General features: G+C 36.4%; 1 protein-coding gene and 1 pseudogene across 3 annotated transcripts in view; one reads left to right on the top strand and one right to left on the bottom strand.

Annotated features, from left to right (window-relative positions):
- SPAG16 (sperm associated antigen 16) overlaps positions 1-25,715 on the bottom strand; it is a 951,825-nt gene that overhangs the window by 284,822 nt on the left and 641,288 nt on the right. For 2 of the 3 annotated variants that reach the window (XM_021076085.1, XM_021076087.1), the window contains one exon: positions 17,919-17,984. The exons of the other annotated variant lie outside the window; for it this stretch is intronic. In XM_021076085.1, the coding sequence (XP_020931744.1) occupies positions 17,919-17,984 (66 nt within the window). The remainder of the gene's footprint in view (positions 1-17,918; positions 17,985-25,715) is intronic. 3 annotated transcript variants of the gene reach the window in all.
- LOC100738120 lies at positions 14,921-17,883 on the top strand (annotated as a pseudogene).

The raw sequence follows: 25,715 nt of genomic DNA, 5'->3' as shown, positions 1-25,715 counted from the left end.
TAGCTTCCTAGTATTTTCTGAAGTCAGGGAGCTTGATTTCTCCAGTTCCATTTTTTCTTTTCAATATTTCTTTGGCTATTTGAGGTCTTTTGTGTTTCCATACAAATTTTAAAATATTTTATTCTAGTTTTGTGAAGATTGTTCGTAATTTGACAGGGATTGAATTGAATCTGTAGATTGCCTTGGGTAGTATACTCATTTTGATAATACTGATTCTCTTCAATCCAAGAGCATTGTATATCTTCCCATCTGTTTGTGTCATCTTTTATTTATTTCATCAGCATCTTATAGTTTTCAGAATATGGGTCTTTTGTTTCTTTAGGGAGGTTTATTCCTAGGTTTTTTTGTTTGTTTGTTTTTGTTTGTTTGTTTTTGATATGAAGCTAAATTCTCTTTCCCCTAATTTCCCCTAATTTCTCTTTCTGATCTTTCATTGTTAGCATATAGAAATACAATAAATTTCTGTGTATTAATTTTGTATCCTGCAACTTTACCAAATTCATTCATACCAATGCTGAGCTCTAAAAATTTTCTGGTAGTGCCTATAGGATTTTGTAGGTACAGTATCATGTCATATGCAAACAGTGATAGTTTACTTTTTGTCCAATTTGGATTACTTCTATTTCTTTTTCTTCTCTGATTGCCCTGGCTAGGACTTCCAAAAGTATGTTGAATGATAGTAGTAAAAGTGCACATCCTTGTCTTGTTCCTGATCTTAGTGGAAATGCTTTCAGTTTTTCACCATTGAGAAAGATGTTAGCTGTGGGTTTGTCATATATTTCTTTTGTTATGTTGAGGTAGAACTCCTCTATGCCCACTCTCTGGAGAGTTTTTGTTAGGAATAGGTGTTGAATTTTGTCAAAAGCTTTTGTTATGACTATTGAGATGATTATATAGTTTTTATTTTTTAGTTTGTTCATGTGGTGTATCACACAGATTGATTTATGGATACCGAAGAATCCTTACATCTTTGGGATAAACCCCACTTAATCATGGTGTATGATATTTTTAATATATATTTGGATGCAGTTTGCTAATACTTCACCGAGGATTTTTGCATCTACGTTCATCAGTGATACTGGCCTGTAATTTTCTTTTTTCTCTTTTTATCCAGTATCTTGGTCTGGTTTTGGTATTAGGGTGATGATGGCTTCATAGAAAGACCTTGTGAGTATTTCTTCCTCTGCAATTATTTGGAAGAGTTCTAGAAGAGAAGGTATTAACTCTTCTCTGAATGTTTGACAGAATTCACCTGTGAAGCCATCAGGTCTTGGATTTTTGTTTTCTGGAAGTTTTTTAATCACATTTTCAATTTCAGTGGTTGTAATCGGTCTATTCATATTTTCTATTTCTTCCTGGTTCAGTCTTGGTGGGTTTTACCTTTGTAAGAATTTGTCCATTTTATTGGCATACAGGTTTCTTATCCCCTCTGTCCTGGGAATGTACAAGCTCCAGCCACCCCTACAAAATCCATGAGTGGTTACCAGGTCCTACCCCTACTGTTCTAGGGGGTGCACAAATTGCAGCCACCCCTGCAGAGCCCTCAAGCAGGCACTGGGCCCTGTCCCTGATATGGTGGATCTGTGTGGAACCAGGTTATCCACAAAAAACCCACAAGCAGGAGCCAGGCCCTGCCCACACTGTTTTAGGAGTGTACAAACCACAGCCACACCTATCAAATCCATAAGTGTCCTAGGAAAGTGCAAAACCCAGCCATGCCTGTGTGGAACCCAAGTGGATGCTGGGCTCTACTCTCACTGTCAGGAGAGGACACAAACAGTGGCAGCCCCTAGAGGGCCTTAAAATGGTTGCCAGGCACTACCCCAACCACCTGGGGGTGTACAGGCTGCAGCCAAACCTGGGAGACCTATGAATACATGCCAGGCACTGTCTCCATCATGCCACAAGTGTGCAAGGGCTGACATACTTGCACATTCTCTTTCAAGGGGATAACAGTCAGCACATGCTGAGGAAAGAGGCATCAAGCATCCAAACTAAAAGCAACCCTTCATTTCTAGACTAGACAGCAGAGCAGAAAGACTTGAGCTCGCCTCATCTCATGAAAACCCCCAAATCACAACTAACTGCTGAAGAACTATCACAAAAGAAGACTGGAATTAACCAAACAAATATATTTTATATTCAAGACAAAGAAGAAATCACAGATGGTAAAGCAGGATGGCTTTTTGTGACATAATTAAATCCCATACCCATCAGGTAGGTGACCCATAAACTGGAAAATGATTATATCACAGAGGTTCTTACAGAAAAGTGAGAGTTCTGAGCCCCATTCCAGGTTCCGCAGCCTGAGGTTTTGGCCTTGGGAGGAGAAACCCACAGAGTATTTGGCTTTGAAGGCCTGTGAGGCTTGAGTGCAGAGCTCCACGAGATTAGGGAAAAGTGCACTGGGACATGCACTGGGACCCAGCACAAAGCAGTAACTCCACAGGAACCTGGGTTAGATCAACCTGAAGGTCGTGGAAGTTCCCTTGGTGAGGCCAGGGTCAACTGAAGCTTATTGGAGGTGCAAGGACACTGGTGGCAGAAGCCCCAGGGAATACTGATCAGTATGAGCTCTACTGGAAGCCACCGTTTTGATAACAAGGCTTGGTACCAAAGGATTAATCTGAGAAGATATAACAATTGTAAATATATATGTACCCAACAAAGCAGCACTACAATATATAAGACAAACGCTAGCAACCATAAAAGGAGAAATTGACATTAACACAATAAGTGGGGAAATTTAACACCCCACTTACATCAGTGGACAGATCATCTAGACAGAAAATCAATGAGGAAACACAGGCCTTAAATGACACATTAGACCAGATAGAGCTAATTGATATTTATAGAACATTCCATCAGAAAGCAGTAGAATACACATTTTTTTTCTTAGGTGCACATGGACTATTCTTCAGAATAGACCACATCTTGAGCCAAAAATAAGGGTTTGGTAAGTTTAAGAAAACTGAAATCATATCAAGAATCTTTTCCAATCAAATGCTATGAGATTAGGAATCAATTATAAGAAAATAACTGTTAAGAAAAAAACACAAACATTGGTGGCTAAACAATATATTACTAAAAAAAATGAGGAAATAAAAAAATAGCTAGAGACAAATAACAATGAAACATTATAATCTAAAACCTAGGGAACATAGCAAAAGGAGTTCTAAGAGGAAGTTCAGAGCAATACAATATTACATCAGGGAACAAGAAAAATCTCAAATAAACAACCTAACCTTACACCTAAAGCAACTAGAGAAATAAAGAACAAATAAAACACGTTACCTGAAAGAAAGAAATCATAAAGAACAGAACAGAAATAAATGAAATAAAAACAAAGAAAACAATAGCAAAGATCAATGAAACTAAAAGCTGATAGTTTGAAAAGATAAATAAAATTGATAACCTTTAGTCAGACTTATCAAGAAAAAAAGAGAGGGCTCAAATCGAAAAAATTAGAAAGGAAAAAGAAGTTACAATGGACATCACAGAGATACAAAGTATCATAAGAGACTACTATGTGCCAATAAAATGGACAATTTAGTGGAAATGGAAAAATTCTTAGAAAAGTACAACCTTCTAAGACTATACCAGGAAGAAATAGCAAATATAAACAGACCAATCACAAGTATTGAACTGAAACAATGATCCCAATAAACAAAAGTCCAGGACCAGATGGCTTCACAGAAAATTCTATCAAACATTTAGAGAAGAGCTAACACCTATCCTTCTAAAACTATTCCAAAAAATTACAGAGAAAGAAACACTCTTAAACTCATTCTATGATACCAAAACCAAAGATACTACAAAAGAGAAAATTATAGGCCAGTATTGATCAAGTAGGATTCATCCTAGGAATGCAAGTATTCTTCAATACCCACAAATCAATCAATGAGATACACTGCATTAACAAACGGAAGAATAAAAACCATATGATCATATCAATAGATGCAGGAAAAAAAATCTGTTGACAAAAATCAACACAAATTTATGATAAAAACTCTGCAGAAAGTGGGCAAGGAGGGAACCTACCTCAGCATAAGAAAGGCCATATATGATAAACTCACAACTAACATCATTCTCAGTGGACAATGATGTCAATCTTAACACTTTTAATCAATATGATTTTGGAAGTCCTAGCCATGGCACTTAAAGAAAATGAAATGAAAGAAATCCAAACTGGAATATAAGAAGTAAAACTGTCACTGTTTGAAGATGACATGATACTATACATAGAAAATCCTAAAGATGCTACCAGAAAACTATTTGACCTCATCAATGAATTTGGTAAAATTGCTGGATGCAAAATTAATACATACAAGTCTCTTGCATTCCTATACACTATCAGTGAAAGATCAGAAAGAGAAATTAAGGAAACCATCCCTTTTACCATTGCATCAAAGAGACTAAAATACCTAGTAATAAATTTATCTAAGGAGGCAAACAACCTATACTCTGAAAACTATATAAGATATGATGAAAGAAGTAAAGGTGACACAAACAGATGAAAAGATCAATATTCTGAAAATGACTATGCTACCCAAGGCAATATACAGATTCACTGCAATCCCTGTCACATTACCAATGACATTCTTCACAGAACTAGAACATTTTTTTTATTTGTATGAAAATACAAAAGATCCTGCATAGCCAAATCAATCCTGAGAAATAAAAATGGAGCTGGAGGAATCAGGCTCCCTGGCTTCAGATCATACTACAAAGCTACAGTCATCAAAACAGCACAGTACTGGCACAAAAGCAGAAATCCAGAAATGAACCAATGCACCTATGGTCAACCAAGCTGGGACAAAGGAATCAAGAATATACAATGGAAGAGTTTCCACTGTGGCACAATCGGTTAAGGATCCGGCATTACCACAACTGTGGTATAGGTCACAGTTAAAGCTTGCATTTGATCCCTTGCCTGTGAACTTCCATATGCTGTAGTTGAAGCCAAATAAGAATAACATACAATGTAAAAAAGATAGGCTCTTCATTAAATGATGCTGGGAAAACTGGGCAGCAATATGTAAAAGAATAAAATTAGAACACACTCTAATATTATACACAAAAATAAACTCAAAATTGATTAAAGACCTAAATGTAAAGCCAGATACTATAAACCTCTTAGAGGAAAACATAGGCAGAGCATTGCCTGATATAAATCACAGCAATATCTTTTTTGATCCACCTCCTAGAAGTGAAAATAAAAACAAAAATAAACAAATGAGACATAATTAAACCTTTTGCACAGCAAAGGAACTGTAACTGGAATGAAAAAATAACCCATGGAATGGGAAAAAGTATTTGCAAATGAAGAGACTAACAAGGCATTGATCTCCAAAATATGCAAACTTCTCATGCAGTTCTCTATCAAAAAAAGCAAGAAACAAACAACAAACAAATGAGTCAAAAAATCAGTAGAATTAGGGAAGTCCTGTTCTGGCCCAGTGGAAATAATTCTGACTAGTATCCATGAGGACGTGGGTTCAATCCCTGGCCTCACTCAGTGGGTTAGGGATCTGTCATTGATGTGAGCTGTAGTGTAGGTCACAGACACAGCTTGGATCCCGTGTTGCTGTGGCTGTGGTATAGGCTGGCAGCTGTAGCTCCAATTCAACTCCTAGCCTAGGAACTTTCATATGCCACGGGTGCAGCCTTAAAAAGCAAGAAAAAAAAAATCAGCATAAGTAAATAGATATTTCTCAAAAAAAGATATACAGATGGCCAAAAAGCACATGAAAAGATGCTCAATATCACTAAGTATTAGAGAAATATAAATCAAAACTATAATAAGGTATCACCTCATTCCAGACAGAAAGGCCATCATCATGAAATAGTATATGAACAATAAATGCTGGAGTAGGGAAAGAAAAGAAAAGGGACCTCTCCTACATTGTTGGTAGGAATATAAATTGGTACAACCACTATGGAAAACAATATAGAGGTTCCTCAAAAAACTAAAAATAGAACTACCATATGATCCAGCAATCACACTCCTGGGCATATATCTAGAGAAAACCATAATTTGAAAATATACATGCACCTCAATGTCACTGTAACACCATGTACAATTCCTAAGGTATGGAGGCAACCTAAATATCCATCAACAGAGGATGGATAAAAAATACATACATACATACGATGAAATATTAATCAGTCATATAAAAGAAAGAAATAATGCCATTTGCAGCAACACAGATGGATCTAACATTATTATACTAAGTGAAGTACATCAGACAAAGGCAAATATTATATGATATAACTTGTTGATGGAATTTAATAAAAATTATACAAATGAATTTTTATTTGCAAAACAGAAACATACTCACAGATTTCAAAAGCAAACTTGTGATTACCAAAGGGGAAATGGGGAGAGGAATAAATTAGGAGTTTGGGATTAACATTTACATATTACTATATGTAAAAATAGATAAATAACAAGGAACTATACTGTATAGCACAGGGAACTCTACTCATATTCTGCCATAACCCATATGGGAAAAGAATCTGAAAAATAATGAATATATATATTCATTCTTTATATAGTGGTATGTATCTAAATCACTTTGATGTATACCTAAAACTAATAGAATATTGAAAAAAACTATACTCCTATAAAATAAAAAAATTAAGGAGATATATATATACACACACACACACACACACACACATGCACATTATTAGTTTTATAATCTAAGAGGAAGTGTCAAGAAATGACATGATCATGTTCTAATTTTCATGAACCATCAAGAATTCTACAAACACATGAAATTCCTGTCATGGCTCAGAAGTTAGCAAACCCTACTAGCATCTATGAGGTTGTGGGTTCGATCCCTAGCCTTGCTCAGTGGGTTAAGGATCCAGCGTTCCCGTGATCTGTGGTATAGGTTGCAGATGTGGCTTGGATCTCGCGTTGCTGTGGCTCTGGTATAGGCCGGCAGTTAGAGCTGTGACTAGAGCCCTAGCCTCAGAACCTCCATATGCCACAGGTGCTGCCCTTAAAAAGACAAAAAGACCAAAAAAAAAAAAAAAAAGAATACTACAAACACATAAATAACCTCACCTCTAGAAAACTAGAAAAGTCTTCAAAGGTTACACTCTGGATAGAGTGTTATAATCTTAAATGTATTTTTTCCTTCTTTGTCATATTCAGTGTTAAATATCTAAGAACAAAGAACAGAAACGAAGAAACTATCAATTTATCATATTTAAAAATATTTTTTAAATTTTGGATGTCTACTTACAAAACCTTTTTTAAGTGTCACACTTTCTATTAAAGATTATTTTTTCTTCACAAAATGTTAGGGCAAGAAGGTTATTTCCTAAAAGACTTAGCTTAAGAATATTATATAGTATGGGGTTAGTTTAAAAGACATAAAGTTAATATATAGGAGCACTGAAATAATTCAAATATTATATGAAATAAAAATGCCATGTTCCATGTCCTTTAGTTTTCAATTCTGTTGTTGTTTCCAATTTCCCCAGATAGAATCTGCTGTAGTGTTTTTCACCTCTCATCTAAAAGTTTTGACTTATGCATCATCTAGGTTCAGTAATGAATAAGAACTGACATCAAATATCAATATTATTGGCCCAGCTAAATGGTAGTTGACATCAAGTTGGATTGCTGAAGAAGTAAACAAAATTAAAATTTTTTTGGTGTGTAAGTACTGCCTGACATCATTTGTCCTTCAGAAGATCAATGGCTGCATGATCTAAACGTTGTTTGTGTTTCTTTATATAAAATGGGCAAAGACTGATACTAAGCACTTTCTGTTTGTGATTGGATAATAACAAACAAAATTCAGAAAATCAGAAATTGAGCTTCCTTTGCAGAAATGGAGTGAGGATCACTTTTTAGATAAGCAATTGCAGGTACTTACTTGTCCATGACTTTTAAAAAGATAATGTGAATTAATACATTTATAGCCACATACTATTAACTTAGGAAAGTGATTAATCTACTCCAGATCAAATTTAAAACTTGCAACTGCCTAATTATTAAATGGCATATTATGATATGAAATAGACAAAACACTTTCACTGGGGCTTATATCATTTTTTAAATTTTATTATTTTTATTTTTTCCATTATAGTTGGTTTACAGTGTTCTGTCAATTTTCTATTGTACAGCAAAGTGATCCAGTCATATTGTACAGCAAATAGTATACACACACACACATATATATATAATTTTTCTCACATTATCCTCCATCATGTTCCATCTCAAGTGACTGGACATAGTTCCTTGTGGTATATAGCAGGATCTCATTGCTTATCCACTCCAAATGCAATAGTTTGCATCTATTAACCCCAGACTCCCAGTCCATCCCACTCTCTCCCCTTCCCCCTCAGCAACCACAAGTCTGTTCTCCAAGTCCATGAGTTTCTTTTCTGTGGAAAGGTTCATTTATGCCATGTATTAGATTTCAGATATAAGTGATATGGTACTTGTCCTTCTCTTTCTGACTTACTTCACTTAGTATGAAAGCCTCTAGTTCGATCCATGTGGCTGCAAATGGCATTATTTTGTTCTTTTTTATGGCTGAGAGTATTCCGTTGTGTATATACACCACATCTTCTTAATCTATTCATCTGTGGAATGGAAATTTAGGTTGTTTTCATGTTCTTGGTTATTGTGAACAGTGCTGCAATGAATATACGGGTGCATGTATCTTTTTCAATGAAAGTTGTGCTTGGTTTTATGCTCAAGAGCAGGATTGCTGGGTCATATGGTAGCTTTATATTTAGTTTTCTGAGGTAACTCCATACTGTTTTCCATAGTGGCTGTATTATATCAATTTTTTAAATAGAATTTAGCTCAGGTTTAATGTAGTTTCATAATTATTTACAATAGTTTTAGAATTCTTATTTTTGTTAACATGTAAAATATATACTGCAGCTTTATGTTTAATACAATGATATTACATTAAATAAAATTATAGGATATAAGAAAGTCATCTTATTTATTTGTGTTTGGTTGTTCTTGTGTTTTACTTCTATTAGATGAACACAAATGGTTAGAAGGAAACATTTGTTCCACTAATAATACTAATGATAATGATATTAGGAGAGATGGGAGTAGATGAGATAGTACCAACATTTTCTATTTGCCAGGTACTATGTTAAACACATTATATGTATTACCTAATACTCACTATTCTTTTTTTTTTTTTTTTTTTTTTTTGTCTTTTTGCCATTTCTTGGGCCGCTTTCGCGGCATATGGAGGTTCCCAGGCTAGGGGTCTAATCGGAGCTGTAGCCACCAGCATATGCCAGAGCCACAGCAACGTGGGATCCGAGCAGCATCTGCGACCTACACCACAGCTCACGGCAACGCCGGATCGTTAACCCACTGAGCAAGGGCAGGGATCGAACCCGCAACCTCATGGTTCCTAGTCGGATTTGCTAACCACTGCGCCACGACGGGAACTCCTCACTATTCTTTTTATCCTTCATTTTTACAAAATAACTGAATGATTTCCTCAAGGTTATAAAATCTTGTGAGTGGCAAAGCCAGGATCTAAAAGGTGCTTAGAGACAAGTATAACTTAAATTGGGTAATTTTCCATTGCCCCAAAGTCATGGAATTCTATGTGCTATAGAAGCTTTCTAAAGAGCAACTAATCTATCATGAAAATTAAATGTTTGTCTTGCAGTTCAATATCCACAGAACTTGGAAAGCCAATAAAGTTGAAATAAATAAGATGCACTGATACGATGCTGTAATGAAACCCTCGTGATTTCATTTGTCTAAAACTCTGTGTTTAATCACCACATTTTAAAAATATTTAAGTGTGGAACATAAGCTATAGTAGATGCTGGAGATATTGAGCCAAACAAGATTTAAAATGCCCTTTTTTTCTTATTCCTTTTATTGCTTTCCAGTGTAGAGAGACGTTTTAAAGAAGTGCACGGACAAAAAGCCACAAGACAGCTGTGAATCATGACTGATCCTCCTGCTTCTGCATTGGAATTTATAGGTTGATAGTGAAACTAAGATGATGAGATGGGGAAAGGAACCAGTTAGGACAAAGGGAGAGCAATGGATTCATATTTAGCATATTAAAATGAGATAACTTACAGATACTTAGGCTGAGATGAAAAATAGCTAATGGGGAGTCTATAGCACAGAGTGGGATTTATCTGGAAATCATCACATGCATATGAAATTAAAAGTAACAGGTTTGAGTAAGATAAGGTAAGAAGAGAAGCTGCTAGAGAACAAGATTTAAGATTGAATCCTTTTTTTTTCCCTTTTCTTTTTATGGCCTCACCAGTGGCACATGGAAATTCCCCAGCTAGGGGTCTAATCATATCTGCAGCTGCCAGTCTATGCCACAGCCATAACAACACTGCATCCAAGCCTCATCTGTGACCTATGTCACAGCTTGTGGCAATACCAATCCTTAACCCACCGAACAAGGCTAGAGATTGAACCCGCATCCTTAGGGACACTATGTAGAGTAAACCTGCTGAGCCACAAGAACTCCTTAAGACTTAATATTGGGCAGGCATTAGTACAGGAGGATCCAGAATAGTAGTTTAAAAAGCAGTGATCATGGAGTTTTACTTCTCAGGATTCAAGAAGAATGTTTTGATTGATTTTAATAATGCAGAAATGGTCATTGGAAGTAACAATATGGAAATCAGAGAGTTTCAGGGGAGTTGTTGACTCGGAGTTCATATTTGAATGGTTTAGGAGAAAATGATATTTCAGACTTTCAAGCAGTGTAGTGGTATAAAATCATGCAGAAATTACACCATCACTCACAATTCAAAGAAATTACAGATAACTAATGTACACACACACACACACACACCAATTCGAGCAATACATAATAAAACAAGGAAGAGAAACAAAGTTAATTTAAAGAAAAAAAAATCAACCAGTTTGTTTTTACCTTTTCTCTAGTATTTTTAATCTGTTCTGGTACAGGCCAAATAATGTAGATTTGCCAGGTAAGCACTGCAGAGAAAATGAGGTCAATAAAGTCCTTTGTGTTGGAATTTCAAGAATGACAATTGAGATATCCAGGCTGGGATAAAATGATAAGTGAAGACAGAGGGGTGATAAGTTGGTGGGTAAGATTTTAGCTGACTGGAGCTCTCAGTGAAGTGCAAGCATTGTTGTACTGGCTTAAGATCTGCAAAGACAGACAGTTATCTTCTGAGAAGCAATGCTTGGAATTGAGATTTGGAGGTGATGCATTTATAGCTAATGACAAAGTGATCAGAGTTCGACTTCAGGAGTATGTAGCTGAAGAAAAAAATGTGTTAGAGGAAAAGTGGTCAAGGCACTTGACCTAGGTCAGATGATTGCTGAATGGCGATATATGTAGGGAACGAAGTGATCTAGGAACTCAAGTCTTCAAAGGATTAGGGAGAATGACTGGGAGGCTCTCAGTGGTGAATCACAAACATGCCTTAGGATTTCAGTGGCATTATGGCATATTTTGATTTTAAAATATCACAGTTGATCCACTTAATTCTGAAAGGCCAATCTTTCCTCAATGACTGCTGAACAAAGTTTACTTAGCCCACACTTCCTGCAGCAGTCCTTATGAGACAACCTAAATCCAGCCTCTGATATCTATGGACAGGAGATGCAGCATAAGATACCTAGGGATAGGAAACGCAGAGTAGACCTAATCTTTTTTTTTCCATACTTTTACATTTTATGAGTACGTGGCTTTTTGATGTTCTCATTTTGATTCTATGGCCATTTTGACATAATGTAAGTGACTGATATATTTATTTCTGTTATTGATAGATGACTACACCGTCATGTTTCCCTTATTACTTAGACTCTTATCTCCAAAGAGCTGTATCTGTCCCTTAATCTGATCCCATCACTCCTCCTATTTCTCAGAAACCCTTCTACCTCATCCTCTAAAGATCCATATACGTGATCAACCAATTCCCCTATAATGCCACTCTCTGTTCTAAACGCTCCCTTTCCCTTCTTAGCTTAAACTGTGATCTGAATTATTACTCACAATTACTACTCTTGAGTTCTCTGATAAAGAAATTATTTCTCTTGCCTTTCATGTGATTCAAGGCCAGCAGATTGGGTCAGTATCTACCTTGCTACAAAGTCCTATTAAATCCCTTTCCTCTTATTTACTTAAAACTTTCAACTGCTGTAAAGATAAAACTAACAGACTTCACCTTCCTTCCCCCCTATTCACAGCAGCTACAGTTTCCATGGAATTATGCAGATGGGAAACAAGTTATAATTTGACTTGTCTTTTACTAAGGCTATACATTACATTCTTCATTTTAAAATAAAAACAAGTATATTTTATACAATCAGTTGTAACAAAGATATATAACTTCATATTAAAATAATCAACAAAACAACATTTAAGTAAAAAAAAATAGGTCAATTAAAAGAAATGAGAATAGAATTTGAGGTAGGTCTGAAGCCTCCTATTTCATGAGCTGGTTAGGACTCTAGCCCTACTAGAATTATCTTTGATGCTACAGTCCTTCAATTTTGTTCAACAACCAAAGAGTTGAGACTAAACTCCTGACTTGAATGTGTGAGATGGAGGAAAATATCCCCTGCAAGGAAAAATGTACTGGTATTCTAACAGAGTTGATTTATAGTGTTCACCTAGCTTTACCAGGCATCCTGGCTGTGTGCCTCTCAGAACAGTTGGGAATGTCCAGAGAGAGATAAGGACATCCATCACACTGTACCGTCATTCTGGGAGAGGGCCAATAAGTGCTTCTAGAAGGCCTGATGGAATTTCCCAATCTATTCAGACAATAGGACAATTTCCTATAAAATTGAAGTTAAGAGAGGCTTTAACAGGGAAACTGCTCATTTTCTTACTATATATTTTCAGTAGTTTAAAAAATTATTTTATTTACATTGAATTGTCTGTGTCTACTAATATTATGCCAGAAATTACTGTTAACTTTTTAAAAATTAGTTTTGCTTTACAAAATTGACTTAGTAAAAAGCTTTCATAATTCCTTAAAGGGTTTCACTAACAGACTACTTTATTTTCTTTTTCTTTTCTGCAACATATGGAACACCTGCAGCATATGGAAGTGCAAGGGTGAATGAAACTACAGCTGAGGCCTATACCACAGTCCCTGGAATACGAAATCTGAGCCACATCTGCAACCTATGCCGTAGCTTGTGGCAATGCCTGATCCACTGAGCAAGGCCAGGGATCAAGTGCATCCTCACAGACAACGCTGGGTCCTTAACCCTCTGAGCCACAATGGGAACCCCTAGGTTACTTTAAAAAGAAGTTTTAAATAAATATATACTTCAGGAGTTCCCGTCCTGGCACAGTGGTTAACAAATCCGACTAGGAACCATGAGGTTGTGGGTTCGATCCCTGGCCTTGCTCAGTGGGTTAAGGATCTGGCATTGCCCGTGAGCTGTGGTGTAGGTTGCAGATGCAGCTCGATCTCGCGTTGCTGTGGCTGTGGCGTAGGCTGGTGGCTACGGCTCCAATTTATATATATATATACTTCAAATAGAAAAATCAGAGAAGACCATCAGAGCCCTAATACTATAACATAGAAGTAAAATTCAACTTAACATATTTTTTCAGAACCACATATAAATGCTGTATATTTTATATTTGTTTCTGTGATTCTTGGTTGCTAGCTTGGTAACACTGAAGTTTACGTTTTTGATTTCTGCTTACAAATCTAGCATTGTTGAATTTCCCTAAAATTGTGTTTATATAAACAGTTAAATGCACTTTTAACTGACAGTAGAATTTGAATGCACATCCCTAAAGGCATCAAACAATTAGCAAAGCTAATACTAAAGAATTCAGATCTCGGCCTGATACATATGCACCATATAATTTATTATCACAACTTTGAAGTTTGAATGTGAACTGCATCACAATGCCATGTCCTTGAGAAATCCCAAAATTGTTTTGTTCTTTCAGTTACTGCTGCCTCCCGACCTCATGACATTCCTTTGCATGTATGTGAAATATAACACTTTTCTAAACAGTTGACACAAGTGACTGAAAATTTCACTTGAGTGTCATTCATCATAACAAAGCATCATTCCCTCAATAGTTGCTAAATATTTATAGCAAAGAAGACATAAATTAATGGAAAAATTCAATGAAGCTTTGGGATGTTGATATGAAACAGTGTCATAACAGTCCCTTTAGTATGAACAAAGTGTGTAAACAAAAATAGGTTAGCCACTTTGATACTGGACACCTGGACCTTATGTTCATTATCCTGCTTTTGAAAAATGCATAATTAATGTATGTGTCCCTTGATTGCTGACTGAATAAATCTAATTTGGTTATTTCCATATATATTACTTTTACTACTTAGGATGTTAAATGGTGTGTCTTTTTCAGCTATGATATTGTTCAGCAAAATAAATGCCTGACTTACAAAATATTAGTTTACTCTATTTTAGCTACCATTGAATTTTCTTTGGGTATGTGAAGCTCTAAACCACCTAATAGATTTTTTCCTATCATGTGGGTCCATAGTGCTTAAACAGTTCTATATTCTCCTAGAAATAAAGTTTTAATTTGGTATTTAGAACTAATCCATAATATATTGGCTCAATAGAGTCAATTATATGGAAATTTTGTACTAAGACATTTATTAAAATTTAATTTTAGGGAGTTTCTGTTGTGGTACAGCAGAAATGGATCTGACTGGTATCCATGATGATGAGGGTTTGATCCCTGACCTTGCTCAGTGAGTCAAGGATCCAGCATTGCCAAGGGCTGTGGTGTAGTTGTAGACGTGCTCAGATCCTGCATTCCTGTGGCTGTGGTGTAGGTCAACAGCTTTAGCTCCAACTCAACCCCTAGCCTGGGAACTTCCATATGCTGCCGGCTTGGCCCTAAAAAGCAAAAAAATAAAAAAAATAATTTTAGGAAGGAGAAGGAGGAGAAGTGCTTAAAGCATCAGGAATGGGTGTGGCAGTGGGGTTGGACCCTCCTGCCTCAGTGGATTATGCCCAGGGCAAGCAGTGGTGGTTGGTAGGGGCGGGGAGGTAGGAAGTGACTGGGTGGTGCCAGGAGATGATGCTGTTTCCAGTTGCAACGCAGGGATCACAACAAACACAGCCTCCACAGAAGCAGTATGGCATTGACTCTCCCATCAACTTAGCAGTCCCCAAGGAGACTGAATGCCTACTTACACAGAAACTAATTGAGACTTTGGGGTTTTTGAAGCCCTTTGGGGTTTTTGAAGAGGAAGAGGAATGGCAGCATAGGATTTTAATTTTGTCAAAATTAAATAACCTGGTGAAAGAGTAGATATAAGAAATCAGTGAAAGCAAGAATCTTCCACAATCTGTAATTGAAAATGTTGGTGGAAAAATTTTCACATTTGGATCTTAGAGATTAGGAATTCATACAAAAGGTGCTGATATTGACGAACTGTGTGCTGCACCAAGACTTTTTTTTTTTTTTTTTTACTTTTTAGGGCTGCACCCATAGCATATGAAGGTTCCCAGGCTAGGGGGTCAAATGAGAGCTGGCCTAAGAGGTGTTTGTACCAGTTGTCAAACTGTGTTTTGATGGGATAGAGATTGACAGTTTGTTGCAAGATTTAGCACTGCAGACTATTCCAGAAGACTTGGACTTATGAGATGACAGTCTGCTTAAAAATTTAGATATAAGAAGATGTACAAGAAGTCTTAACAGTTGCAGGGTAACTGATGAAATTTTACATCTAGTACCAAATATTGACAACTTCAGGTTAACCCTAACAGCTATCAAACTGTGGGCCAAACACCACAACATCTCTTTAAGATATTAAGTTTCCTCAGTGGTATTTCCCGGGCTATTCTAGTAGCAAGGAACTTTCCAGCTTCATCCAAATGCAGTAGCATCAACTCTTGTACATAAATTTTTCTTGGTATTTTTCCAAATGGGAATGGCCAGATCCAATCCTATTGAAACAGCCTGAAGAATTTAATCTTAATTTGCCTTCAGGGTACCCAAGGGTAAATAAACCCCAGGGATAGATACGTACCATCTTATGCCTGTAATTACACCAGCATACCCACAACAGAATTCCACGTACAATGTGTCCGTTTCTACACAAATGGTCATGGTTGAGGAGTTTAAACAAGGTCTTGCTAACACAGATGGAATTTTGCTGAGTAGGCAGAGTGGTGCAAACTTCTTGAAGCTCCAAACTTCTTTCAAAAGTACAAGAATGTATTTTAAAGCATGTAGGACATGTTGCTCTAAGTAATGGTTTAAAGGCAGCATGTGACATCTCTTCTCACTAGATAATATGATTTTGAATTTTCCTTTAAACATCTTCTATATTGGTTTTATTCCTGTCCCAAATGGCATACTGTTTTTAGTAAAACCCTTTATTATCTCTCTGTCAAGGTAAAATGTAGTCCCTACATTTTTTTGTTGCCTGATGTCACCGAATTTCTACATTTGTAGCAGTACAAGTTCTGAAGGCTTATTAGTCATCACCAAAACCCTAAATCTATATACCTTGGCAAAGGAACGAACCGTTAAAATCTGTAGTTACTATTCACTAATAAGTAAGTTTTTTCAGCCAGTTCTGAGAACTTATTTATTATAAGATTCTCTATAACATAGGCATAGCTAATAAAATATCAATCTATGTAGGCAGAAAAAATGTTTCCAGTAGTTAAAGCACATGATTGGCCAACCATTTCCCCCTAATGTTAATAAAGTCCCTTCAAATATTTCTACAAATAATTTGCATGGAATTTTAGTAGGTGTAATTTTTTTTTTTGCTAATGTTTTTGATATAATGGTTTAATACCTCAGTACAGGTTGAAAGCCTGATCGTGTTGGTTTTGATGAAAACTGTAAGTTACAATAAATCTTACTTTAAAAAATAATAATTTTAGTTGAGCCAATCATTAACATTCCAGGGCTTACAACACCAGCACAATTTCAACTGAGGTAAATAGCATTTCTTTAGGAGAAATAATTTTTAGTGACCATTTTTCCTTTCTCTAAAAGAATAATAACCACATGATAGTTACAGAATGTTGATGATATTGTCATTTTGAAGTTAGAGGTGGGTAATCTATCTACCTACCTCTAACTTTTAGCTAGATGGATTTCTTTTTTAGCTAATTGGAAAAGAGAGGGGAATATGGATTTAAGGATTGCACTCTCCTGGGAACTTAGAGACAAATTAAAATGTTAGATATAATTAAATCATAGAGTTTGAAGGGATTTGCAAAGTCATCTATCTAGTCAAATTGCTTTCATCTAAGAAGGAATAAGCTTAAATCATCCTTCTACAATTATTATCTGGGCTCTTTTAGAGATAGCTCCAATTAGCACAGACACTCAAAGCAGTGTTTAACAATCTTCATCACTGGTGAAATCATCCCGATATCTACAGATCGATATTTTTGCTATGTCATCAGTTTATATAAAGAAAGACATATTTGATACCTTTCCATGAGGAAATGAAAAGCTGTCAAATCAAGGTTGCTCTATTCTCACTTGAAGAAAGTACCTACTTTTTTTAACATTTTTTTTTCTTGGGTTTCCTTTCAAGTATTTTCATTATTTTTATGATTTCATATTCAACTTTACAAGTTACTTTTGCAAGTTACTTTATATTCACTTTCTTGAAGCCCTAAATAGACAAAGACCTCTTGAAAATGTGGTTAAGTGGAGTTTAGTGCAATAGATTTCCGCCTTGTTTCTACCTCTGTATAGTGTGTGTGTGTGTGTGTGTGTGTGTGTGTGTGTGTGTTTTAAACTCCTGTAATCCTACACTATCTCTATATTTATTCCATTGCTATAATTAATTCTCCAATTGGTTCTCCTCTCAGCCTGTTACCTTGCCATTTTCTTCTGGAACTTTGTTCCATGAAAATTAATTTGTCTATATGAAGTTGTAGAATAATTTATGGGGAGAACTGAACTCACCCTAGGAGTGAAGGTGGCATCGTTGACGGAATGCATGTGACCATAGAGCGACTGCTCACATTTGCCCTGAGAAGACAAAGCAGGACACAAATCAAATTCCATTCAAGATGTGAAAAGAAATAATTAATCTTATTTGTATTCAAGTAATGTTTACATCCACTAATAAAATTAATACATACTCCTGATAGAAAATGCTAGCTTTGGCTGTTAGTTATTATTCAGAATCAGAGAGGGCTGTGCTGGTGAGTATGTCACTGCATTGATATCTACATTTAAATTCCAGTGTCCTCACTTTTATACCATTGGCTGGTGGTGAGTTCTCACTAAGTAACACCATTTTGCAATAAGCAAAAGCACTAAGCCAAGATGCCATGTAATGAAGCCCTTGTAGAAAGGTTTTGTTTTCAGCACATTTTCGCCTTTTTTTTTTTTTGGTCTTTTTGCCTTTTTCTATAGCCGCATCCAAGGCATATGGAGGTTCCCAAGCTAGGGGTCGAATCAGAGCTACAGCTGCCAGCCTACGTTATAGCCACAGCAACTCGGGTTCCGAGCTGTGTCTGCGACCCACACCACAGCTCTCGGCAACGCTGGATCCTTAACTCACTGAGCAAGGCCAGGGATCGAACCTGCAACCTCATGGTTCCTAGTCGGATTTGTTAATCACTGAGCCACAACGGGAACTCCCTTTTTATTTATTTTTTTTTGTCTTTTTCAGCACATTTTCACTTCTGCTGAGGGTATAGGATTCTTTTTTGTTTTCAATCACAACATATTTTAATTCATGAATTTTCATGGTTTGGTTTCATATCATTACAAGTAGGAAAATGTTACAAACATGGCAGGCAGTATTTTTAACACAAAATAAGCATTTGTTTTGTGAAGACTATACTTTGCATCTACCCATTCAAGTCATCTTTTCTAAACAATATCTAAAACTAAAATTAAGACTAACTATAAAATTTCCAAGCTTGAGTTTAAATAATTTTTAGAAAATTAGGCCCTTAACACTACAAAAGAAATTTAAATATGTGACTTTTCATTTTGACATCAATGTTCAAAGGGCATTTGTAACTATCTTAGGAAAATAACCGTAATTCTGTACAAGAACCAGAGAACATTATTATATCTGGATAATGTTGTTTGTAGATTTCTATTATGGGCTGAAATTCAGATTTCATTCAAGAGTGTATTCATTTGACATATATTTGAGCAATTAATATATGTTCAGCACAATTCTAGGTGCTTAGGATGTGTTACTTAATAAAAAAAAAAAGAACCTTGTCTCCACTGACCTTACATTTTAGAGGGATAGAGAATGAATAAACATTTTTAAAAAGGTATAAAGTGTGTTAGAAGAATATTACTCAAAGAAGAAAGTCAGGTAGGGTAAGGGGTGTCATGAGTTCTGGGATTGAGGTGTTAAGGACAAACCAAATTATCAAGTGATGGAGCTTGACCACACTCAGAAAGTAAGGTTTGAGCAAAGACTAAAGTCAATAAGAGAGTTAACCAAGAAGACATTTGGAGGGAAAGCATTCCAGGAAGAAGGAAAAGCTAGCAAATGTCTCAAGATGGGAGTCTGCATGGTGTGTTTCTGGAATAGCAGGGAGGCCAGTGTGGCTGGAGAGAACACAGGGGGTTTATTCAAAAGGCTTCATCTACCTTCATTCACTACTTTGTGTTTACTTAGTCCTAAACCCCTTAAGTCTGGAAGAGAGATTATAGAAAAGACTACAGAATGAAATATTAACGATAAAGGGTCCCCTCACTGTTGCAGGATATTCATGGTATATTTGGAACTAAGTGGAAGGGCTTTATAACTAGACACACTTGGTACTAATTATTTCCATTGCATTCAGCACGTTAAATTTCAAATATGTATTTACAGAATTAATGCATGCTGTTAATCCATTTTCATAGAATGCAAAATTTCCCCCCATGAATTAAACTTCATAAGAATATGTAAAAACACTCTGGGACTCTCTCAGGATTTCCCCACTCATGCTATTCTGGTTCAGTATACTGGTACTGTTAACAACATTAAGCCTATTATGCTGAGGACTTCAAATAATTCAAATCCCCAAAGTAGAAATAAATTACTTACAAAGCCAAAAAGGCAAAGTGTAAGATGTTATGGCTAGCTCTCATGTATTATCTGAGGAGCACTTATGGTTAATTTTTTTGAGTACTACTATCATATATAGTTATATAATATTATAATTGTCTAATGATTATTAATATTTTAAAATACTTAGTGAATTTGTCTTAAAATTTTTTTTGCATTAATAAATTTGGTCCTCTTCTAAATTAAGCACCTCTAAGCTATTTAATTATTGGTAAGGAAAATGGAGTTTTTTAATTCAAACCCTGCGTGCCAAGTTTTAATCCAAAGTAGAATTTCTAAGGCACTCTTTGAAAAGCCCTGGAAATATGGGGTTATAATGGAAATGCTGATGGACCACATTTGTGCTGCTGTAACAAAACCTGACTTGAAGATAAATGTTTCATGAATTAAGAAAAGTTAAAAAAGCTTTTCTATCCAGCTTTGTTCCCAAGATAAAAGTGAATCTACTCCTTTTTTTTTTTTTTTTTTTTTGGCATAGGGAATATGTGGGTTACTAATATTCTAGTCTGCAAACAGCCTTAATCAAAAGCAATACCCAAACCGGGACATTAAAATTTGGAATATCTTCTTTGATGAATTCTTGTCAGAATTGTTTTCTTTCAAGGAAGTGGAAAAAATGAAAAGGCAGAGAATCTTACAAAAAAAAAAAAAAATCACATGACCTACCATGTCATTGCTTCAGTATTTTATTCTCTCACAGAAGCCGTTGGCAATAATGGTTTCTATTAATGGCCCTGGGGATAGAAACGTCTGGGGCTTAATTCTTGGCTCTGCTACCTAATATCTGTGTGACCTTAAACAGATTGCTTCACTTCACTGTGTTTCAGTTGCCTCATTTAATTCTCAAAAGAAATTTTTTACCTATAGGTAAATTTTCATTAGCCCTGACCTATGAGACAATATTTGACCTATAGGTCTGTTTTGAGAATTAAATGAGACAATGCATGTGGAATGCTGGTACAGTGCTTGGCACAAAGTATGAGCTCAACACATATTACCTCTTTATACATGCAACACATGCCACTGAAATACTAGTGATGTCCAAATTAATATCTCTACCCTTAGGTATCTAAGTGACTCCTTAAAGATCCCAGTAAGGAGTCTTAGAGGCATCAGTGCTATTTTTCCTGCTTGTCTCTCAGATTCATTCCCCACCTGGTGCTGCCCTGCTCTGTGCCCTCATCTCTACTAACCACATCACTCTGTGGGCTCTCAGATCTTCTGTGCTCTGGTTAGATTCAGCCAAAGGAAAGCATCAGCAGGAAAGGGAAAAAGCAGAATGATACAGAAGATGGGATAAATGACCACTTCAGCTTCCTTTATGTTCATCTGTGATTTTCCTAGTGGCTCTGTCTACCTAATTCCACCACTTGAGTTGCAAGTCCTCTCCAGTGGCTACAGCTTACACTGTTGCACTAATGCTCTCCTTTTCTGGTCCCTTCAGACCTAGGCGTACTAATAGCTTCCTGTGGTTCCTAGCCTTTGTGTGATGTGTTTTGTCCCTTCACCTTGTTCATATTTCTGGAAGCATTGAAATTGATTATACTCCATGTATCATGTTTCCTGCTGGTGACCTGTCTTATACAGTACATTAGAGATAATACACAAAAGCAAGAATTTTTGATTTACTATTTCCCAAATGCTTACCTTGACCCCTGCCAAATCTTCCTCTTTAAGTAAAGGGCATCTCCAACTGCTCAGACAAAAATACCTAGGCAACCAAATACCTAAGACTTAGAATACCTCTTCTTTTTTCCCTACCTCCACCCCACCTCTCATCCAATATAACAGTGCTTTGCTCGACATGCAGCCCTACTCAGCCCACTTCTGCCCTTTTCCACCATCATCACTCCGGCGCAGGACATCATCACATGGAGCATGAGGACATCAGGAGTGTCCTTATTCATCCCTTTGCTCCTACCTTCACCCTACTCCTCATCTGCTTCTCTGTCAGCTATTGGAGCAATCAGTAAAACCTGAGTCCTGTCCACAGCACCCCCTACACTTAGCCACCCTATCAGCCCTGCCAGAACCTCAGATCACAGTACAGAGGCACTGTCTCCTCAAAACATTATCCCTGGGTGTATTTCTAGAAAATAATTGCTTACAGTAAAACAGTTTTAAGTTTTTAAGAAAAAATTCTCTAAATAAAACTTGAAGTTAAAGAGGATTGTACTGTGCAATTGTGTCCTTTGAATAAGTACTATTAAAGAAGAGAAAGCAAACCTGTTCAAGGGTGAGCAGAACTAAAGTTGATATCAGCTTGAGAAAAGTCTTCTACTCACTACCATTGAGATGTAGCTTATTTCTATTATAGCTATTATCTTTTATCAAGTTTAAAAATTAATGCAAAAGATTTTTTTTCTTTTTACAGCTGCACTTGTGACATATGGAAGTTCCTTGGCCAGGGGCTGAGTCAGAGTTTCAGCTGGGGACTATGCCACAGCCATGGCAACATTGGATCTGAGCCACATATGGAGCCTACGCTGAAGCTTGTGGCAATGCTGGATCCTTAACCCACTGAGTGAGGCCAAGGATTGAACTTGCACCCCCACAGAGACAACATAAGCTCCTTAACCCAATAAGCCACAGCAGGAACTCCCAGAAATTTTTATGAAGACCATTTTTTAATTAAACTGGGTTAAATATTTAATATAATGATTCGGATAACAGTGATATTTTCTGCAAATCTTTTAAAAAATAACTGTGAAATCAAAGCATTTTAATTTTATAGGTTTACAAATTGTTAAAGAAAAATATACTCTAGCATTAATACTGAAATAATCCCACTGGCATATAAATTGGAAAAAGAATTATCATTAACAAGCTTCTTGGTTTTTGTTATTCCATATAAATAACTAACCATGTCTGTGAAAGATTGATTGCAGCTTTTAAAATGTTTGCTGAATGCATGTGTAATTAAGATGAGTTAAATACGCAAATCAAGCCTAATTAGCTTCATTTATTAATGTTAGTATGCCTTGCCACTACAAAATTTGTGCTGCGAATTTTTTTTTTTGCACATAGTATTTTTGATACTTTGTTCTAGACGAAATGCTGAAGAAATAAGACTTTTTTATTTATTTATTTTTTTTCCACAAGGAGAAAAAGCATTTACACAGGGTTCTAGGGGCCATTTAGGAGGGAGGGTTTAAAAAAAAATAATAATCCCAGTAGCATGAAAACTAAATTGTTATTACATATATTTCCAACTGCCTTCCTTTGACAATATTGAATTAACTCCAGTTCATCAAAGTAGCAAACCTCTGGGAATCTCTTTTGACAAAATTGAGACTTTAGTCATAATACATCCAGCATGGTGATTGGGTAGAACACAGAGACTGGGTGAGAAGGCTGTAGCAAGTGGACCAAAGTGGTCTGTAGAAGTACCTCTTCCTTGACGAAAGATCTAAATTCTCCCGCATTAACAAAACAAACCTCTCCATGCAAAACCATCAGCCTCATGTAACTCATGTGGAAAACCTTCAGTCAGGCTTTTATAAAAATCATGGTTATTGGAAATAATGCAAAGCATGTATAGTATAAGACAGAAGGAAACACACCTATGCAAGTTCAGAATGAATCTCATTGGTTTCTGACGAGAAAATGAGGAAAAATCACATCGAAGGGTAAACAGATTTTAAATTTCCACACTTCTCTTTGTGCTAACTCTTCCCATCATTGCAGTCTGCAATTCCAGTTTCCAAAATTTAATATACTGTTTTACATTATTGTTGCCTTTATTGTCTAAGGGTTTTTTTACTTTTATTTTCAGTGAAAATTTTTCTAAATCTTTACTAAAGATCTAACAATCTTCATTCTTAGTAAATATTTACTTACTAAATAAATATTTACTATTTTATTTTTAGTTATTTTCAGTAAAGGTTTTCTTCCAGTGGAAAGGAAAAGTCCTTTGTTCAAGGTTTCTGAACTTTTTGATTTTGTTTTGTTTTGTTTTGTTTTTAGGGCTACACTGCTGCATATGGAACGTCCCAGAATTCGGGGTCATTTCAGAGCTGTAGTTGCCAGCCTACAATGCGGGATCCTGAGCCATGTCTTCAACATACACCACAGATCATGGCAACTCAGTGAGGCCAGAGATTGAACCCGCGTCCTCATGGATACTAGTTGGGTTTGTTTCTGGTGTGCTACAAGGGGAACTCTGATTTTTTTTTTTTCCTAATTGTGATTATAAAAACCACATAACATGAGATATACTTTAGAAAATCAAGATGGAGTCAGGAGTTGGAAACCATGCTATTTATTCCAAAAGAATTTTTTTTTTTTTTGTCTTTTTGTCCTTTTTTTTTTTTAGGGCTGCACCCACGGCATATGGAGGTTCCCAGGCTAGGGTTCTAATTGGAGCTGTAGCCACCAGCCTACACCAGAGCCATAGCAATGCCAGATCCGAGCTGCGTCTGCGACCTACACCACAGCTCATCACAACGCCGGATCCGTAACCCACTGAGCAAGGCCACGGATCAAACCCGCAACCTCATGGTTCCTAGCCGGATTCATTTCTGCTGTGCCACAACGGGAACTCCCAAAAGAAAATTTAAGAGGAAAAATGTTATAAGAATAAATTTGCTAACCAGGGAGCTGAAAATGCTAAAATAAAACCCCAAAGTACCCTAGAAGTTGTAACTATAGAAAGCCACTATAGGAGTTCCCATTGCGGTGCAGTGGTTGCCGCGGGAGCAGCCCTAGAAAAGGTAAAAAGACAAAAAAAAAAAAAAAAAAAAAAAAAAGATTAAAAAAAAAGTCGCTATAATTCCTAGGGCTGAGAGACTGAAGTGAAGAGGTTTGATATATTAAATCTTAAAAATTTAGAAGAAGGGCTTAAACTCAGATCTCTGACACAGGTCCTGCTTAGCTGAGGTTGGTGGCTCTGAAGAGAAGGCAATGAGGCTGTTTCTGTGAATTTGGGAAAAACTGAAAACTGAATTCAGCTGGTGCCGTAGGCAGGCCCTGTGGCTGCTGGGATGAAGAAGCAAGTCACAAGAAGCCACAGAGAATATACAGGAAGGACCAAGTTCAAACCTCCTCCTCCAGCCTGGAAGTCTGTCTTGACTCCTCTTATAGGCAGAGCTTTGCATAGAGGCAGCTGGCAAACAAATGCATTATGTGGGGTCTCCAACCCAGTATTGAAGAGTGAATTTAGAAGGTGGGTTTGGAACTCACAGGCAATAAGTTAATAATTGGCAAAAATATTAAATGTGAATAGGCTAATTACCAAAACTTAACTGTTATTTCCAACGGCCAAGATAGCCAAAAAAGGCAAATGATGAAAATGTTTGTATATGATCTTGAATATTTCTTGAGAATTAAATTCTAAGAATAGAGATACTAAATTATAAATTAGTGCATAAATTAATATAATGCAAAAATTCCCTGTTGTTTAATAATAAGTTTATCTGAAGACCAGTTTTCTTCTACCCTGTCCCAAATAGATATTATCATTTTAATTTATTTATATTTTTGGCTGCACCCATGGCAGTTCCTAGGTCAGGGATTAAACCCTTGACCTGAGCCACAGCAGTGACAACGCTGGATCCTTAACCCATTGAGCCACAGGGAACACTTTTCTTTTTTTTTTTTTTTTTTTTGCTGCACCCATGGCACGTGGAAGTTCCCCTGGCCGGCATGCCACAGCAAGGACCCCAGCCACTACA

The sequence above is a fragment of the Sus scrofa genome, chromosome 15 (genome assembly GCF_000003025.6).
Source record: "Sus scrofa isolate TJ Tabasco breed Duroc chromosome 15, Sscrofa11.1, whole genome shotgun sequence".
NCBI classification, from domain to species: domain Eukaryota; kingdom Metazoa; phylum Chordata; class Mammalia; order Artiodactyla; family Suidae; genus Sus; species Sus scrofa.
This window is presented reverse-complemented; position numbering and strand designations above follow the sequence as displayed.